Source organism: Tympanuchus pallidicinctus, unplaced genomic scaffold (genome assembly GCF_026119805.1).
Source record: "Tympanuchus pallidicinctus isolate F22 unplaced genomic scaffold, pur_lepc_1.0 scaffold21, whole genome shotgun sequence".
NCBI classification, from domain to species: Eukaryota; Metazoa; Chordata; class Aves; order Galliformes; family Phasianidae; genus Tympanuchus; species Tympanuchus pallidicinctus.
The window spans coordinates 444424-464381 of record NW_026294733.1 but is presented as its reverse complement, the minus strand read 5'-3'; the positions used below and the strand labels follow the sequence as shown (position 1 = coordinate 464381).

At 54.0% G+C, this 19958-nt stretch overlaps 1 protein-coding gene and 1 long non-coding RNA gene across 2 annotated transcripts; one reads left to right on the top strand and one right to left on the bottom strand.

Annotated features, from left to right (window-relative positions):
• Nucleotides 1-862: 862 nt before the first annotated feature.
• On the bottom strand, nt 863-13728 carry LOC128081606 (uncharacterized). Its single transcript, XR_008207285.1, has 3 exons — nt 13662-13728; nt 13282-13413; nt 863-1220 (listed from the first exon to the last, which is right to left on the bottom strand). It is a non-coding gene; the product is annotated as an uncharacterized LOC128081606 (long non-coding RNA).
• Nucleotides 13729-14471: 743 nt separating this feature from the next.
• Nucleotides 14472-19958, top strand: ARSI (arylsulfatase family member I). Its single transcript, XM_052684965.1, has 2 exons — nt 14472-15080; nt 16363-19958. The coding sequence occupies exons 1-2, from the start codon at nt 14761-14763 to the stop codon at nt 17765-17767; spliced, it is 1725 nt and encodes a 574-aa protein (XP_052540925.1). The 5' UTR covers nt 14472-14760; the 3' UTR covers nt 17768-19958.

Genomic DNA, 19958 nt, shown 5'->3' with positions numbered 1-19958 from the left:
CGTCCGCTTCCGGCCGCGCGGCCTCCTGGGAAATGTAGTGCCGGAAGTGGCTGCTGGGGCTGGGATGCTGCGGGGTGCGAGTTGAGTTACGTTGGGGTTGGGTTGCATTGATGTTGGGGTTGGGTTTAGAGCTGAGGTTGGGGTTGGGCTGAGTTGAGTTTGGGCTGCGTTGGGATTGGGTTGTGTCTTACCCACTGTGGCCACTGAGCTGAGCAGGGTAACCCTGGGAAGCCACGATGGCGCCCGAAGCAGGACAGGGAGCGTAGCTGAGGCCTGAAGCCAAATCCAGAAGTGAACTGGGCTGGCTGAGGGGGACCCAAACCGGGCACCGAGTCTCTCCTGAGGAGCTCCAGCCAGCCCCAGGCTGAGGGGGAACCTCTGGGGCAAACAGAGCTGTGCTCAGGAGCAAAAACCCAGGCACCATCTGGGCCCGGGGAGCTCAAGAGATATTCAGGATGCATGCTGATGCTTCTTACATTGCTGCATTCCAGCAGGAGATCAGACACCGCCCACAACAAGGATGGGCTGATAACCAACGAGGCAGTGATTACTTCAGCAACAGCCACTAAATTTTCCTCTTGTGGGGACAGAGGCCTCACTGCTCTGGAGTGATTTACTGTTGGATAGACATGAAGCTGCTGCAAGGATCTGCTCAGGCATTCTGGGGGCAAACAAAGCAAACAATGAGAAGAAGGAGCTCCTGACACAGTGCAGCTGTTGGAGGCAGTCTGCGTTGCAGAAGGGCTGCCCTGTTACCCTCTCCTCATGCTGATACTTTCCAGGAAAAATCTGGCTCCTGTCACTTCAGCAGAGGTTTATTTTTAGAAGGTTTAATAATGACCGTGGCTTGTCTGTCACTCACTCAAAATACAGAACCTTTATTTGCCTTTATAGCAAAGATTAAATATAAAACTGACTGTGTTCCAATTGGCTCCCGCACCAAATTTCTTTGACACCAGCATCATCCAAAGCAATAAAGCCACCAGCCAGGTGGCAGGTTTACAGCTCCTGCAAATGAAGCACAGACGTGGCTAGGCATTTCTAGGGGTGACCTCCTCCGGCACAGACGGTCATTGAAGCTCGCTATAAATGTGGCTGTGGCACCCCTGCAAGGGTGATGCTGTGACTGACCAGGACAGCATTCCCTTGCTCTGGGATGACCTCGCACAAAGGCATGAGGCTTATCAGCCAGCATCTGCTTTGGAGACCCAGTTCTCCAGCTAAGAAGGGAAAAAAACAGGTAAGGAAAGCAGGCTGGGGCAGAAAGCCCTGAAGCGTGTGTCCTGTGGTGGACTGACCAGGGCAGAGCATGTAGAACCAATGCGGCCTGGAGCAAATGCCTGAAGAAGATGACTTCAGGGGCCTCTGGAATTGGAAAAACCAACCCAACCTCTTCCACCTCTATCCCTGCATACTCCATGGTGCGCAAGAATCTACAGATGAAGGAAGGGATGCCCACGCTTTGGGCAGAAAGGAGAGGATCTCTCCAAGGCAACAAAGCTCTCCCAACTAATGTCACAGGAAAAAGGGGTTGGATTTGGTTTTGGTCAGTTCCAGTAGAATGTAGAAAGGAAGAAGACAGAGTTGAACGTAGATGGAGAGAAAACATGTTCAGAAGGTGCTTTTTACAAGCATGGCAAGTAGAGTATAGGATCATAGTCATTAAGTTTGGAAAAGACCTCTGAGATCACCTAGTCCAACTGTCCACCTACTGCCCACTAAACTGTGTCCCTAAGTACCACATCTACACATTTCTTATGTTAAACCCTGGAGTGCCCATGGACAAATGACTTTAAAAATGGACTCCATTTTTTCCTCAAGTGTCTGCTACAGTTCAGGGTCACCCGAGTCCAAAGTTTGATACCTTCAAGCCACGAATACCCTTAGGAAACCACAGCGCAGGGCCTGGTAGTAACACAAGCCACTTGAATGAACTAATCTGAAATATATATACATGTACTCTGCACCACAATTACAGGTAGAGAAGGTATTTGAGGCGTTTGGTAAACATGCCAAATAATAAATACAGTTATTCAGTCAGCAAACAGCTGCATGATTATAAATAGGAAAATTGACCTCAGCCTGAAGCCAGCTGAGGCCCAACAACATGCTCTTATTAAGGAGTGATTTTTTTTCCTGCATTTTTTTGGAGGGACATTGAAAGTATTTTGCCCACTCTTTATTTTAGGAAGGTGAAATGTCCCTGGTGGATTTCAAAAGCTAACCTCTCGGGTATGCGTTTTCCATGCCAAGACACTGAGTCACGAATAGATCGGAGGAAGAAGTGTCAAACCCAGACAGGGGATAACACGGCTGTGATTTAGTGGCCGGCTCAGTCTGCTAATAACCGCACAGCCCGCTCCATGCCCTCAGCCTCACAAGCTGACAGCTTTGCTCGCTGCCACTTTCACATGCTATTTGCTTATTGCTTGGGGTAAAACTTGTCCACACCTATTCCATTCTGAATGACTGTTTGTGTCCTGGCCAAACCCCGGCTTGGGGAGCTGCTAGCAGCTGCACGGCGCCGTCATTCCTGCTCTGCGCCCTATGGAAGCTAACAGTCTCTAAGCACGTCTGCTGGACCCTTGGGCTTGCAGGGACACTTCTCTGCTCTCTGTTCATGAAGCTACAAGCATCATTTTTGCGTATTTGTCCACTTACAAGTCTGCAGCATTAGCGTGATGTAGCCATGGGGAACATATCCTCTGCCATGCGTGTACATTTTTATCTGGTGCTGCTCAGCTGGGTGTAGTTTTCAGGCATGGGGCTGATTCTGCCTGTTGCTGCTTTGGGGAATGAAAAGCATGAAACAAAGTGAAGAGATGTTGTGATCCTTAGGGATGCTGGCATAGTACACAGCATCTATGGGGTCTGGATCTGTAGGGATGCTGGTATGGTGCACAGAATCTATGGGGTCAGGATACTGAGTGGTCCCAGATGTTTGCCTGAGGAATTTCTTCCTCCAACTACTCATTCTGCCTCTGCTGGATCCCCTGTCCAAGGGGTGGGTTGTCCGTCTGGGAACAGGAGCATTGTCACCACCAGCAGGTGACTCCGGTGGGTCTTAGCATCAGACCACTGTCCCTAAACGTGAGTCTAACCCATATTGTACCCCATTATAGGCAAGATCACCAGGATGCTTCACGCAGCATCTCTAGGGCAGCTGTTCCATGGCTTTTCTGGTGTTCTGCTGCTGGGATGCTCCTGCGGGAAAATGGGGATGGAGCAGGATGAGGGGAGCATAAGAGAGATGGATGGAGGTGGAAGGAATAGGGCAGGGAACTGTAAAGGGATGGGGGGGGAGAAGGTGAGAGCACAGGAGCAAAAGAGTGAGAGGAAATGGGGTGTTGTGAAGGGAGAAGTTGGGATGGAGGAAGAAGTTTTATTTCCAAGGGAAAATGAGACAGGGAAGGGAGCAGGCAGTGGGAAATCAGAGGAGAAGAGGAGGAAATGGCCACAGCGGTGGGCCTGAGGGACTTGCTTTCCTCCTGCCCCCGATTTACCAGCCCTCAGCCAGCATTGCGCATCTCTGTGGGCACAGTGGGTTGCCAGGTGCTGCTCTGCGAGGCTTTGAGTCACCCAGGCCGTCAGCATCCCTCTCTGTGTGCCCAGGGGAGCAGCGTGGGCTGCAGCTGGGGCAGCGTGGGGCTGACGGTCTGCAATGAGTTCCCCTGCCTCGACCCACAGCTTCACGAGGAGCTGCCACAGGAACAGCCTCACTCCAGAATCCCATTTCTCCCCTCTCTTGTTCAGCTGTTCTCTTCCCCCTCCTCCTTTTCTTTGTCTGCTAATGCACAACAGATGGGAGGAAATGCCATTTTAAATGCCACAGCATCCTGATGAAATGTGATGGGTTATGGCAATCTCAGATGAATCATGGCATTGTTTTGTGTACATGGCTCCGCTGTGGCTCGGCCTCGCTCAAGCAACTCTGCCTCCCGCTTCCCAGACACAATCAGGGTCATTTTAGGCATCTACCAGCAGCAGGTGCCCTCCAGGATCTGGCTGTCCAAGTGACATTAGCCACTAACTAACCAGCCACATTTGTGAAGGCAAAGCTGAGCCCTCTGAAGCATCTACTCCAGGCTGCCTTTGGTTGTGCAGGGATTATACGTTACACTGCATTCCCACGTTACATTTATAGGATTCCTACACAAGGTGCAGGGACTCTGTCCCCAGTAATGGGATTGACACAGCAGAGCCATCCTCACCAGCTCCAGCTTCACCTGCGGTCCCTTTGGGGAGTGGGGCCATATCCCCATGCCTGTCCCTTGGCCCCATGGCCGTGTTGCTGGGATGGGAATGCAGAGCCAAACCCAGGGGCTGTGATGTGGTCTCCTGCTGCTGGGGTTTGCTAGGGATGGTGGGGTCATTTCGCCTAAGCAAGCAGACCGGCATCAAATAATATTGACTCAGTAGCTGCCAGATGAGAAACAGCAACTCAGAAGTGAAAAACTATATCTGTATCTGCGCGTATCCCAATGGCTCCATGACTGGAACCAATAGACCCAGCCCTGTTAGCTTCAAACTAATTAACTGTGGAAAAAACTCACCTCTAAACCTACAGAATATAAAGCAGCCTTTTAGTTTGTGTAGCTGCGAGAACAGATTTGAGAACTCTAATGAGTAGAAGACGTGGCATTAAAATTTGGTTGCAATATGCTTAATCTTAGCAATCTAGATGGGAAATACATCACTGGGTACATCCAACTGCTTGTGCCTACTGGCATGGCAGCAGTGAACCCTTTAATTCCTCGTTTCTCTCTCAGATCTATGTCAATGGAGCAAGCAGAAGGGCTGTTGTGATTAACGCCCCCCTCCCAGCCCTGCTCAGGGCCAGCTGTAAGCATAGCCCTGCTCAAAGCCCTGGCAGCCCCGAGGTGAGTGCAGCCAACACCAACACTCGGGGCAGCCCTGCTGTGTTTACCCAGATTGCAGCAGCTCTACCTGGAAGGAGTGGGACGGGGGCCGTGTTTGCGTTCCTGAACCGGAGCTTTGGGGGATTATTTTTCCCCCACCAGGCGTTCCTCTGCTGCTTTAACTCATGTCAAAAGCTGGGAGGCAGGAAAAGGAAGGGATGGAGGGAGCAGCTTGGGGTGTGGAGCAGCTCCATTGGGATGTACCCTGCGCTGCCTCCATCTGCACCGTGCAGATGGATTTCTGTGTACCTGAACAGCTCAAGTTTCATGCAGGCATAACACACACACATGGGCTGGACAGCCATCTCCAGCCTCTCCTGGGGAACTGCAGAGGGATCCTTGCCTTATCTTATTGCAGTAAAGGGATTTATTGCGGCCGCTCCGCCAAAAAACGTACAGAGAAATTCCACCGAAGCACATATATATGTTTCTCTTGGAAGCAGACAAAACTCCAGTATGCAGAAAAGCCCTGAGCTGTTGTTAATCTCTGGGGTTTTATCCAAGTTTCTTTAGCAACTTGGACATCATCACAATGGCTTTCAGATAGAGCCGAGTGAGCCTCCCTCTGCCTTTGATTTCCTCTCTGAGATTTGAGTGGGTTGGGAATTGGGTGGGACGTTTCCAGCCAACGTCAGCCCCTGTAGCCACAAGAGGGTGACAGAGTCCCATCGCGCGGTGTGGCTCTGGACAAACGCAGGGATGTCCCCAGCTGGTGCAGGGCTCAGCACAGAGGGGACCGAGCTGCCCTTTGGTGACCAGAGGCTTTTGGAAATCCCTGCTGGAGGCTTTGCTGGCTGGAAATGGGATCCCGGTGCTGGGAAGCTGAGGACTCTTTTTCCACCTGGTTTCAGTTAGCATTGGTGCTGGCATCAGCAACGTGTTCCCATTGCCAAAAGAGGGGCGAATTCCCAACCACTGCTGCAGCAGGCAAGGAAAGAAACCTCACCCTTGCTCTGTATTGGTGGTCTAATGCAAATACCATGTTTCAGAGTAGTTCTGGAAAAATGAAAATGTCCAAAGGCAACGCAATGCTGCCCTGCTTCTCCTGGCTGCTGGGGCTTGGGGCCTTTCTGTTCCTACATTGCCCCCTCATGCTGCTGACTTGCTGCTGGCTGTGGCCTTGGAGCTCAGAGTTGCTCCATACATCCCTTTCAAGCTCCTGCTGTCCAGGCGGCTCATGCTGGGCGCATCTGCAAAGCCCCTGTGCTTGGGTTTCTCGTAGTGTTTTGTCCCCATGGGCAGAACAGGGCAGATCCCAGCTCCTGTGGCCTTTCCTGGGGGAAGCAGCAGTTCCACTGCCCACCCCTGTCCCCTCTCCTGCCTTCCAGCCAGGGCATCCCCAGTAAGCAACACAGACAAGAAGCTTCTTGTACAGCCATCTCTGCATTTCTGCTTTTACAGCAGCCACCCGAGGCAACATCTGAGACAGAAGATTAAAGTGCTCTGGGATGCTTCCAAGGCTGAATCTCATCCTCCACCATCCCAGGAGACCAGGGCAGCGGGTGTGGGCTTGATGACATCTCCGGCGCTGATCTCCAGCCAGCTCCCTCCTATACCCCATCCAATGCTGGCCTGGGAACGCCTGCAGAACACCAGGCAGGAGGGCAGCCCTCATCCTATCGGCTGCTGGGTGGGAGCTCGCTGTGTCACTGGGATCAGCTGCTTTCCTAAGGAATGGGGTTGGATCTCACCCTGGTGCATGCACTGCTGTGTGTACCGGCAGGGTATAGCAGGAGGGAGGACTGCACCAGTGCACGCACTGACAGGGTGTATCAGGAAGGAGAACTGCACCAGTGCACGCACTGATAGAGTACATCAGGAGCATTTGCTCAGATGGAAAAAGGGCCAATCACACCCCTGAGAGCTTTGTGGTGTGTGTGGGGACCAGGAACATGGGGTTTATTGGTGTAGGCTGTAATGGGGAAGGAGGACGTGCGTTCATGGGCTCTCCTCGAAGCTGCACTGCATACTCCAAGGAGATTTTTCTATTTTCTCTTCAAATACTCGAAGTAATTAGATGCTGCTTATGAGTAATCACTTGGACTAAACAGTCTGGTTTCGTTTAAAGTGGTCGGTGTGAAACGCCGCGCGATTTGTTTGGACAAAAAACTAAGAAGGGCTCCTTTGAGCCTCCCTGGAGCCGCGGTGGGGAAGTGGGCAGAGGTGGGGCAGACCCACTCCTTCCCCAACCTGTGCCCTGGATGCAGTATAAAGCCTTCCCCAGGGAAGAAAACATCGCCCCGGTCTGCGGGCAGAGCTATAGGGATGAAAGAGAGGAGCGACGCTCTTCCCAAGGCAGAACCTTGAAAGCCTGCAGCCAACGTTAACGACCAAGTTGCGGCACGCTGAGCTTTACGGTCCTTGGTGAAAATGGTGACAGTAAATCCTCAGCTGGCTCCAGCCGTGAAGCTGCCCCCGACACCACTAAAATCCCTGCAAAGTTCTTGTTGACTTTGGCCGTGTCAGCGCCGCGCTCCATTGCAGCACGCGGTGTTAATGGCACAGAGATTTTCGAGGCCTCAGCGGCGGCGGGGCTCCTATTCTGCCCGTTCCAGAACCAACAGAAGGCATCTGCCTCACTCGTGTGTGCTTTCCTAGGGCAGGATCCCAATCCCAATCTCAGATCCTGGGCTGAGCTGCACCTTCTGCTCTCGTTCCTGGGAGCTGAGTATGGGCTATACCTTTTTATTTATAGTTTCAGCAAAGCAGGATTGGGTTTGGCTGCAGGCAGTTTTTATCTCGGGTAACGTGTCGCTTTCGAAGCCCTATTATTAGCGATTTTGTATAGCTTCAGGATTACTGCAGATCATAATGAATCACCCTCTGCAGCATCGATATAGGTACTCTCAGCCTCCCGACAACCGCCCTGCACGTGATGGGGAGCAGAAAACCCCCAGTGGCGATGGGTGGGATGGAGGTATGGGCACAGCGCTGCAGATCCTGCGACAACAGCCCAAGAAGGGATTTGTTTCTAGCAGAAACGTTCAGGAAAACATACCCGAGGGCTAATAATAAGGGTTTTCTACCTGCAGCAGTGCAGGAGATGATGTATCCTTTTGTCCCCTTAGCGGTGGCAGCCCACCACGGTTGGGTTCGCTGCCTTCTGCTTGGTCACCGCTGCTCTGTGCTGAACACGATGCTTTCCCTGCTGCCCACGTGGGGGTAAATACACCTCCCCCACCCTGCTGCACCAGGGGGCTGCCCCACAGACTTTCTTACAGTATCCAAGTCTCCTCCTCTTGCAGGGTTTAGCTGCAAATGAAAAGTGCCAAAGAATCACTCCTCGAGCTTTCCACTTGAGTGAAACGCTCCCTGAGAAATGCAGCTGATGGAAATTTGGTTTTTCTCTCATTGTTTTGCTCTGTTTCCCATTCAGGAGTGAGGAATCCAACCTCCAGAATGCGCTCCGGGCTGACAGAGCTCACCGCACAGCGATGAGAGAGGAAGCTCTGCTGGCCTTTGGGCATGACTAACACCACAGCACAGCAATCCCTTGGTCAGGGTCCAGAATTCTGCCAGGTCTCCGGGTTTCAATGAGGACCTTCTGCTCTGACTCATGCATGGGAATCATCATCCTCAGCAGTGGGGCTGTGTCACAGTGCCGGGGTGGGGGAGCTCCATCTCTGGGTACTGTGCCTTCTACCACAACAGGACGGCCCTGGGCACCCCATGCCCTCGAAGAAACTTCAAAGCAACAGCACGGCACCTCCTGCTAGCAGGGAGTGCTGATGAATAATAGAATGGACCCACCCACTCTCACTTTAATCTGTCATGTTCTATGGAAATTAAGCCTTTCTCTTACAAGCAGGCAATTTGCGCTCTTGGCATCTCCAGCGAGAGCGAGCTCTCAGCTCTTCTGCTGGGTTATTGATACCTTTTGTATAAAGCAATGCAGTGCCTAATTGGGCTCTTTGCCTATTCCAACGCGCTGCCAGCAAGCAGAACCTACAGCAGCCCTTAGCAGAACGCAGCTCATGGTGCTGTGGGGAGAAGTTGGACATGAAGAAAACACATCCTGGGCAAACAGGCACCACTCCCCTAGTGGCTCGCAGGTGCAAGCCCGGCTGGCTCACACAGGTGTGTTTTCCTTGCTCTGATCTGGGCCAGGGCTATAAACAAGCAGGCAATCCCTGAGCAAGAAAGGGCTCCTTGTGTGCTGCAAGCACTTGTGCCAAGCTGGGGGAGTGCGGGGGTTTTATGCCCCTCCTTTCCTGTGTGTTAGGAAAGCATCTCGCTGCTGGACCTTGCATCCCTGCCAGCCAGAATGCAGCTATTTGAAGAGGCTGCACCTGGAAGGAAAGATGGAAAGGGCTGGAGAGAGCTGGGGGTGCCCACAGCCGTGGGAGGGAGTGTGGCACTGCGGTGCGTGGGGCTGCGTCTGTGCCCAGGTGGTGCTGGGAAGAACTGTGCCTTTTCATGGAGCTGGGTGAGGCTGGAGGTGATGCCTGCGCCCTGCGTGCTTTGAGGAGTTGGGGGGTGCTGCGTATCCTGTGATAAACTGCCTCAGGAATGAGGGTGGGGAGTCCAAAACCAATAGGTGGGGGAAACCAGTGCCAGGGTCACACTGCAGCAGGGCCAGAAAGCAACTATGTTAAATGCTAAAATCCTTCCTTCTGCCACTTTGGGTCCTTCTCTGCTTCAAAGGGGTTTGGAGGTAAGGAAACTGATGGTTTGTTTTGTTTGGTTTTTTAGTTTTATTATTATTATTGTAAATGAAGCTTGACCTTCTGTCAGGGTGAAGGACAAAGCCGTATCTACCCATGGAACTTGAACTGTGAGAATGGATGGGACAAGGCACAAACCATCTGTCTACAGCGCCCTCCACCTTCCCAACCAAATTCAGGGGGGTTCCTCACACCTAACCCATGGTATACAGCATCTCCAGCAGCACCACGGGGCACAAGGGAGAGCCTGGCTTGTGCAGGGCTGGATCTGGAGCCTGGAAACTCATGCCTGGGGCAGGAGGAAGAAGGAGAGCACCCAAGCGGAGTGGAAAGCTTGCTGTAAGGCATGGAAGGAAGGAGCCACGCCAAACCCACAGGCTCCTATCCAGCTCTTCAAAGTGAGCATGCCAGTCATTACAGAGGGGAGGGAAGGAGAAGGTGATGAACAGCAGTGCACAGAGCTGGGAAAAGGGAGGGATGCTGTGAGGGAGTGAGGCCAATGGGTTGGGGTCTGCCAGAGGAAAACAAATGTGAGCAGGAATGTTTAACTGATTTCAGAAGAGAACCCCCAGAGTCATTGAGATGTGTCACTGGGGTTCAAGGACAGAAGAAAAGTTCCTTACCCTGAGACAAGCAGACTCTTATTTAAGGATTTTACTTGTTTCTGTGGTGCCAGGCAGCCAGGAGAGGAGCAAGGGGAGCAGCAGCAGCAGTAGGAACAAACCCTGGCCAAGCCCAGAGAGGCGATGGTTTACATTAGAGAAGGCTCTAACGTTGCGCGATGGCCTCTAAGTGCGTTTTGATGATGATGATGATTATTTTCAACTGAGCAAATGGCAGGAACACGGGCAGGGTATTGGAAAGCCATTTGGCTCTGAGAACAACATCCAGTGGTGCTGCTGAGCCCCTGCCAGAGGGACTGCTGCTGTGCTGCAGGGACTGCTCCCTGCGTCGGCAGCACGCTGCTCCCCACTGCTGTAACCATCCTCACTGTTTGGGCAATGACGAGGGTTGCATAAGCAGGAGTCAAAGTCAATTTGCTATTTTCTCCTCCCTTGATTTCAGCTTCCAGGGAGCAAAGGATGGTGTGTTTAGAAGCTCTGTTGACACCCCTCTCCCAACAGTGAAACGCTTCTGAGCTTTTCCCTTTGCAGAACAGCTCGCAGGAGAGCCCTGCATTCAGCTCCTCACAGCCTCACGCTGCCCTGTGATCCCTTTTCCCCCTCTAGACAAAATAACAAGCTCTCTCCTTTCTCAGGACCGCGCGCTTCTTTTCCAGACTTGCCTCAGCTCTTTCATCACGCCAATAAAGAAAAAAAAGCCAATGCATCACACGTTGGCTGCGGAGAGCGGAAACCCTTAAACATCTGAGAGCCGGGAGCGAGGCGCTGTGATTTGCAAGGCCCCCTCTGCCCTCGTTGGGTCAGATGCCTTTTGCTCTGAAGGAAGAGAGAGGGGACTTGTTAAAACCTTGCCTGTTTCTCAGTCTGAGGTCCCGTTTTGGCTGTCCGGAGGCTGAGGCGTGAGCTGGGAGTGGGGCTGCCGAGGGGGGCAGGGCAGCGAGCCTGCAGCGTGCAAACAGATTGTGCAATATTTGCCTTGCACAGAGCTCCCATTGTACAGCCTGGGAGTTCTGCTTTCAATAATTCCCCTGCTCATAATGCCTCATTGATGGCGAGAGAAAGGCAGTATTGAGCGCTGAAGGGGCTCCAGCTTTGAAAAGGGTTAAAAAATAAAGAAAAAGGGGAGGGGAGTGGGGGGAAAGGAGATTTGAGGCTTAGTTTTAAACTCTGCTGTGTGGCCCTTATGGTAAATCACAGCCGCTGAGAAGTATGCAGAGAGCTGTTTGCATAACCCGGTGTGCAGCAAATGCTCTTGAAGCCCAAACACGAGTGCGGCCGGAGCTGGAGGTGGTGGGGAGAGAAAGCAGGAAGGGCTGTGATTATTTTAATTCTTGCCCCAGGCCACATTAAATTAATAACAAAAAAAAGAAAAAAAAAAAAAAGAGCGAATATCCAAATATTTGGTTAGAGAAGCAGCTGTGCAAATGTGAGCCGCTGTGCCAGCTGCAGGGACATCGGTCAATGCTCACCGCCTTGTGCTGATGGCTGGGGAGCATCTCGTGTGCTGCTCCGGGCTGGAAAGCACCAAAAGGAGCCCCGAAGCCTTTGTCTGGTGGCTTCACCCATCGCTGCTGTAGAGGTATGGTCTCAACTGGAAAGTGTCTGTAGGTGTGTGGAAGCGCTCGGTCTGGGGGATGCTCTGCGTGCTGCGATGCTGCCAGCCCTGCAGCTCTCACCCCACGGGGCTCCCATTGCTGTGGGCTGGCAGAACTGCCAGGCAGATGCAGGACCGAAGCGGCTGAGGGCTTGGACTGAGAATGCCAACATCAGCAGCTGTAGCCAGGCGGGTTGCCAGGGGAATCCTCCCTGTTGTGCAATGCTGAAGCTCTCCAAGGATGCTCCCAGCTCTTGAGACATCTCAGAGCGAGACCGGGCAAGTGACTGCCGTCAGTTCCCAGCAGTGAGAGGAGTGACTACAGGCCCTGAGCACTTTTTCCATGTGTGGAGCTTGTGATGCATTAATCACCCCTAGAGCAGCATTGCTGCCGGCTGCAATCGTCCTGACCTGAACCTTAGAGCTCTCGTTTCTTCCTCTCCCTCCTCTTCTTCCTCCTTCCCAGCTGCTCCCATCTCCTGCCTCTAACAATCCCAGCAGGGCTGCTCTGACAGCACCATTTATGCATGTTAGGTGTTAGGAAAATCTGACACAGGGAGCCAGGGGGGTCATTCTGCCTAGAGGTGTTCAAGGGGTATGGAGATGTGGCACTGAAGGATGCAGTCACGTTGGGCATGGTGGGATGGGTTGGGGTTGGATCGTAGAGGTGAGTGGGGACACCTCCTTCCTGAGCAGCACCCTTTCATCAAGTCCAGTTGTTTTCTACAAAGAGGGAATTGTTCAAAGCTGAGGAACTCAGGGGAGAGCGGAGAGGCGTGCGGGAGGAGAGCGGTGCAAAGGAGAGAGGGGAAGGGAGGAGAGGAGCAGCAGAAGGAAAGAAAGATGAACTGATGAACCCTCGGGGCTTAATCAAACCTTGCTGAAGGGTTGCAGGGAAAGGCACAGCCAAGTGCCAAACGTCCCCACTTCTGTGCCCTAGCATGCCTGATGTGGGGTGGGGGGGAGACATGGGATGGGAGGGCTATGGGGGAGTGTCTGGGGCAGAGAATGTGGGGACGGCCCAGGGAGGAGATGTGGAGGAGGAGAGCCCAAGGAAAGGGGTGTGCAGGGGAGGGGATGTGGAGGACCTAAGAGAGCAGAGCCTGGGGGGGACACAGCAGGGGGAGGCCCTGGGGAGAGGGTGTGAGGATGGTGGAGGGACCTGGCAAAGGGAAGTCTGGGGGAGGGGGGAGTGAGTGGGGGGCCCACAGAGGGAAGGGAGGGTATGGTGGAGGGGGCTCAGAGGGAAGGGGACAGGAGGCCCTACAGAGGGGAGCCTTCTGGCTCAGCTGCTCCTGGGAGCTAAAGCTCTGCAGAGCTGTCCCAAAGCCCACGCTCAGCCCTTGCCATAGCAGCCCTGCGGTCCTGAAGTCAGACATGGAGTGTGCATGGGTTGAGGGGAAACATGCTGGGTTGCACTGTGTGTTGGGAGCCCTCCGTTCCCATCCACACAAGGGACATAATGGTGCCAAACTGCTCACCTGGATCTGTGTTCTGAGAACAGTGTGCGCTTCCAAACTCCCTGTCCTGTGCCAAGTCCTGCCCTAAGGAAAATTGAGGAGAGAGGTGTGTGCCATGCACAGTGCTGTCCTGATCCCTCATGGATGCAGACCCTGCAAAAGGAATTATACAGGATTGTCCCTCTCAGCTCTCCCAAAACTCCCCCAAAGCGCTGAGGCAACAATGTGGCCCCTTGTCCCAGTACCTACACCTAGATCAGCACTTCTGTATGGGCATGGACACCTATTTTACACCAAACCCTGCCCTGGGCTGTCTGTGACCATGGCACTCCCAGTCCCTCTCTACCTCAGTTTCCCCATTTATAAAATGAGTGCAGCAGTCCCCATCCCATAATACATACATATTCCTAATTATCGGCATGCCCTGCAGCGGCCTGCTTCACCACTGGAGACGTCCCGACAAGTTTCTGCAGCTCTCCTTTCTTTGCCCGTGCGCTATCTGCGCGGGGCTGGACGGGTGCCGTGCGGCTGCGGGTCGGGGCTGAGCATCGCAGCGCAGGGGCCGTGCTGCGGAGAGGCGGGCAGCCCCGCTTAGGACCCTGCATGCTTTGGGTTTTCCCAGCTTTTTCCTGGAGTCGCTGAGCGAGCGGGGAGGGGCCGAACTTGCGGCTCCCCATAAACCTGGACGCTGCGCCCACGGTCCGGGCAGCTGTGCGAACTCGCGTTGTCCCTCGGAGGCTGCGTCCCCGTGTCCTCACCCCCCGCGTGGCTCTGCGCAGCCCTCCTGCCCAACCCACAGCGCTGAGTTTCCAGACTGAGAAAGACTTTGGGAGAAGAGAGAAGAAGAAGAAAAAAATTTTTTTTTAAAAAAAAAGAGGAAAAAAAAAGCCATGGTGGTGTGGGCTGGTCGAGAAATTCTTCGGGAGAAGACGGTGAGAAAAGGACACAGCGGCTGTTTCCCAAAGGGTGAGGAAGGGAGCGCGGCACCGCTGGGCTTGAACTTTAGCACCCTCTTCTGCGGGAGTGTAAGTAAAAAGATCGGCTCATCCTGAGCCAGAACGGCGCTGGGGCGGAGGAGAAGGCGGCCGCTCACTGCGGAGTGGGTTTTCTGTGCTGCTTTGGAAAGAAATAACAGGGGAAAAAAAAAAAAAGAAAGAAAGAAAAAAAGAAAAAAAAGAGACGCGTTGAGAAGCCAAAGAGTGCTTGTAGCACTCCGAGTTGCTTTGGGGCTGTTCCTAATCACCGCGTGAGGAAAGGAAAGCCGTGCATGTGGGTTTGATTGGAGCGGCGCGATGCTTGTTTTCTTTTGACCGATCGCAACCCAGCCCCGCCGCTCCGGGCTCTTTGTGTGCGTGTGAGCGTGCCTCGATGGGAGCTCGTCCCGCTCCACTCCCACCCGCCATCCCCTAAGCTGGGGCTGTCCGAGGAGGGGGCATCCCCACGTGTGGCTGCGATGCCGGGGCTGTAGGTCGCTCTGTGGGCAGCACGCACCGCTCTGGGATGGCTGTGTACGCCCTCACCGGCTTCTCGCTGGTCAGCCTGCTCAGCTTTGGCTATTTATCCTGGGACTGGATGAAGCCTGGCTTGGTGGCCGACGTGGCTACGAGCCCCATGGAGAAATCGCTGCCTCCCTCCTTCACCCGCCCGCCGCACATCATCTTCATCCTGACCGACGACCAGGGCTACCACGACGTCGGGTACCACGGCTCTGACATCCAGACGCCCACCTTGGACAGGTTGGCAGCCGAGGGCGTGAAGCTGGAGAACTACTACATCCAGCCCATCTGCACGCCGTCCCGCAGCCAGCTGATCACCGGCCGGTAAGCCCCCATTGCGCATTCCTATACGGACCTCTCCTCTCCCATAGCTCTGCAAGGCTCACGCCCCGCTCGTCGCAAGGCACGTATCCCCATATGTTGGTAGATACTTCATCACTGCTGCAGTTGGACTCGTGATGGATCCCTTCCAACTTGGGTTATGCTGTGATTTTGTGCTGGAGATCCTCTAGAGAAAAGAGCCTTCCTGGCCCCGTTGGGTAAAGAGTTGATTTGTGCGTGGTTTTGTAATAGCACATGGCAGGTCACCAGCAGTGAAAATGTTGCTCCAAGCAACCAAAAGTCACTTTGAGAAAAGGCAGTCCCTGCCCATGAGGTCCTCTGGTGGTGGGGCGAGGTGTCTCCACTTGGACGACACTGCAGACTTTGGGTTGGTTTCTTCTCACGTGGGAATTGGCTGCTGGGCTGTCAGGTGGAAGGATGCTCCCTTGCACTGCCAGCTCTGCCTTAGGCTGTGCTTTTCCTGCTGCTCACTCAGTCTGCACTGAGCAGGGCAGGGTGGGTGGAAGGTTTCTCCATCCCATTGGGCACATCCTGGTTTCCTGATCGTGAGCCTTTTAGCCTCCTGGGAACTGATGGGGCTTTCCCTGGAGGAAGACTGGGATGATTTCCCTGCCCTGGTATGATTTCCCAGCATTTTCTGTAGGAGACATTTAATCAGCATCCCTCAATGTGGTGGCTATGGATGTGGTCACCTACTGCCTGGGGTGGTGGAGCTCAGTGGGGTCCAGACAAAACCTTCTCCTCTCTCCTGATGGCTCCAGAGGGAGCTCAGGCATCTCTGGGGTGTGCAAAAGAGGATGAGGATACATCTGCACTCAGGCCTCAAGTTGCACCAGGGAAGATTCAGGTTGGCTATTAGGAAAAATTTCTTCTCAGAAAGAGCAGTGATGCAGTGTTACAGCGCCCCGGGAGTGAGGGGATCACCTTCCCTGGAGGTGTTTGAGAACTGTGGAGCTGAGGAACGTGGTGGGGGGAGGTGTCAGTGGGCATGGTGGGGGTGGTGGGTTGACAGTTGGACATCTTTGAGCACTATTCCAACCATACAGTTCCATGGGGAAAAGCAAGAGCACATGGAGCCACCTCCTTCCTGAGCCAGCGCCCTTCTGTGATTCTATGATAAGGAGCTCTCTGTATCTGGCACAGAGCTGCTCCATGGCTGCGTAACACAGAGAGCTGCACATTACTGGGGTCTCCAGAACACAAACTGCAGCCATGTCCCACCCAGCATTACTCTCATCACCACTGATTTGGCTCTTTCCTGCAGGTACCAGATCCACACAGGGCTGCAGCACTCCATCATCCGCCCCCGGCAGCCCAACTGCCTGCCCCTCGACCAGGTCACCCTGCCCCAGAAGCTGCAGGAAGCCGGTTACTCCACGCACATGGTGGGCAAGTGGCACCTCGGCTTCTACAAGAAGGAGTGCCTGCCCACCCGCAGGGGCTTCGACACCTTCCTGGGCTCCCTGACGGGCAACGTGGACTACTACACCTACGACAACTGCGACGGGCCGGGCGTCTGCGGCTATGACCTGCACGAAGGGGAGAACGTGGCGTGGGACCAGAGCGGGAAGTACTCCACCTTCCTCTACGCCCAGCGTGTCAGCAAGATCCTGGCATCCCACAGCCCCAAGGAGCCCATCTTCATCTACGTGGCCTTCCAGGCAGTGCACACTCCGCTGCAGTCACCCAAGGAGTACATCTACCGCTACCGCTCCATGGGCAACGTCGCTCGCCGCAAGTACGCGGCCATGGTGACGTGCATGGATGAGGCAGTGAAGAACATCACCTGGGCCCTCAAGAAGTATGGTTATTATGACAACAGTGTGATTGTCTTCTCCACGGACAATGGTGGGCAGACGTTCTCTGGGGGAAGCAACTGGCCGCTACGGGGCCGCAAAGGGACGTACTGGGAAGGGGGTGTGCGTGGCATCGGTTTTGTCCACAGTCCTTTGATCAAGCGCAAGCGACGGACCAGCTGGGCACTGGTGCACATCACAGACTGGTACCCGACCCTGGTGAGTCTGGCCAGGGGCAACCTGAGCAACGTCCCAGGCCTGGATGGCTACAACGTCTGGCCTGCCATCAGCGAGGGGAAGGAGTCACCGCGAACTGAAATCCTGCATAACATTGACCCCCTCTACAACCACGCCAAGTATGGCTCCTTGGAGGATGGCTTCGGTATCTGGAACACGGCCGTGCAGGCCTCCATCCGCGTCGGGGAGTGGAAGCTCCTCACCGGGGACCCCGGTTACAGCGACTGGATCCCCCCGCAGACGCTGACCAACTTCCCGGGCAGCTGGTGGAACCTGGAGCGGCTGACCGACGGCTTGAGAAAATCTGTGTGGCTTTTCAACATCACCGCAGACCCCTACGAGCGCTATGACCTCTCGGAGCAGCGCCCCGACATCGTCCGAGCTTTGCTGACCCGTCTGGTGCACTACAACCGGACGGCCATCCCAGTGCGCTACCCTGCTGAGAACCCCCGCGCCCACCCTGACTTCAATGGAGGTGCCTGGGGGCCTTGGGCCAGCGAGGACGAGGTGGAGGAGTGGGAAGGTGGTGGTGGGGACCCCCCCAAGGGTCGGGGCAAGAAGAAGAAGTGTAAGATCTGCAAACTGCGCTCCTTCTTCCGCAAGCTGAACACCAGGCTCATGTCCAACCGCATCTGAGCGGAGGGTCCCCAGCGCCGACGCAGCCTGGCCAGGGTGGAGATAGAGATGGCAGTGCTATGGGGTGGGATGGAGGGAGAGGGATGGACGGGGGTTCACCCCGAACACTTCTGCACTTGGCCAGACCAGCAACCACAGAGAGGGCAGACAGACCAGCAGGGATGGGCCGCAGGGGTTCATGGCTGTGCGCAGCCCCTTCAGTGCCAGACACTTCTTCTTGAGGACCATGCATACTGTGAGCTTTGGCCGTGGCAGCAGCACAAGGGTGGGGATGCGGGGCATCAGGCCAGCCTCAGTCACTCTGGCTGCATTTTTTCCCTTGGTGTTTCTCTGTAGATACATGTTGCTGACTTGCTACATGCTGCTGAGAAGCTGCTTGGTTTGCTCTTGATCTAGGAACTCGAGGGCTTCCCCAAACCCAAGACAATGGCATTTCCCCTTTATACTTCCCTATAGAAGGATGGCTTCCTGACTCAGCCTTGCTGTGATGAGGTCCTCACCTTTGGCCATGGCTTCTCCTCTCCACTGGCTCGGGGTGGCCAGGAGCAACCCTGGAGCTGTGCCTGCAAGGACATGGTTGGAAGCAGTGCCTTGATGCACGCAGAGGACAAACGCTTCTGGACAGCCCTATGCATGGGAGGCAGCTTTGTTCCAAAGGTCCCCAGTAGTTCATCCCCAGCTCTGCCTGGTTGGATCCCACAGCTGCACAGCTGGAGGCACCCCTAAGTTCCTCTCTGTGCATCCTACAACCAAGCCCAGGACAGACGAAAGACCTCAGGAAGATCTCATAGATCTGCTCCATCACCGCAGGACACGGAGCCCCGTGGTCATGGAGAGGGGCATCCCTTCACCCTCCCTTCACCATCCCTTCACCCTCCCCTTTCCTGCAGCTGGGCAGGATGTGCCACCACATCCCCTGGCCATGGACACAGCGCTGTGCCCCCGCGCTCCCCGCGGACGTGCGCTCCGACGGGAGCTGGCATGGATGAAAGAGGGTAAATAGCTTTAAAAGCATTTTGGATGCACGGTGCATTTCCATTTACACAATGTGTTTTACATTTCTCCCCACAGGTTTCTCTTGGTGCAGCGCGTGTAGGCGAAGGCCCTGCTGTGAATTTTGAAAATAGTTATTTTTGTCTCTGGAAAATGAGGCCCGTTAGGACTTGTCAGCTCTTGGATGAGCAGTGTGGGCTTTTTTTTTTTTTTCCTTCCTTTTTTTTTTTTCCCCCTCTTTTTCCTTTGCAAAATAACATTCATTTAAAATCTGTCATTGAAAGATGTGACAATTGGCAGCGTGCACACTGAATACCTTTCAGTGCGCTTTCAAGCCCTGTGTGTGAGAGGGACGGGGACGGGAAGAGAATGCAATGACACGTTTGTATTTTTTTTTTTTTTTTACTCTTAGCTGGATTATTTGAGGGAATTGGGATTTTCTGTAGAAGTAAAGGAAAAAAAAAAATGCTGACAGCAAGGCATCCTGCAGGAGAGCCTCTTCTTGTAGAGGTGGGAAGGAGTTTGCAATGCTGGGGCTTGGCTGTTGGCGCAGCTGGCCCTGCTGCTCCATCCATCCACCACCACACTGCTGGCCCAAGGGCACCCAGTGCCCTCCAGGACAGGACCCATAGGGCACTCAGCTCCTCCCCATCCCTAATGTCCCATCTCCATCCCTGCCTCATCCAGCAAGGCGCTCTGTTGCTGCCTTTTGGCCAAGCCTCTTGGCAAGTGGTTGCCAAATTTAAGGCAGGAGGAGGATGCTGAGAATCACACAATCATTAAGGTTGAAAAAGAGTTCTGAGATCATCACATCTAACATGAGATCAACACATCTAACCCTGTCACCCTTATTGCCCAGTAAACCTTGTCCCTCAGTGCCACATCTACGCATCAGCATTTGGACTGAGACTCACCTGAGATTCTGGGGTGGGCAGAAGGAGTGGGGCTGGCTGTGGGGCGGTGGCAAGGCGTGTGGAACAGTTTTCATTTCCATATTTATATAAACATGTCCAAGTTTAGTCCTTCCTTTATTTCATTTTTTTAATTATTTTTTCAAAAATGGAAATTTCCATGAAAACACGTTTGATGTTTCTCCAAACGGTTTCAAGAATATCTCATTGAAAATGCTCGTCGTGTCTCATCTCCAGCTCTGATCTCTGGGGCCAGTGCTGGTTTTGCACAGTCAGTCTAGCCGGAG

Bases quoted from the DNA above. Each gene is read 5' to 3' on its own strand.
- ARSI (XM_052684965.1), top strand. From the start codon at position 14,761: ATGGCTGTGTACGCCCTCACCGGCTTCTCGCTGGTCAGCCTGCTCAGC. The intron at 15,081-16,362 runs GTAAGCCCCCAT...TCTTTCCTGCAG, and splicing joins AGCCAGCTGATCACCGGCCG to GTACCAGATCCACACAGGGC.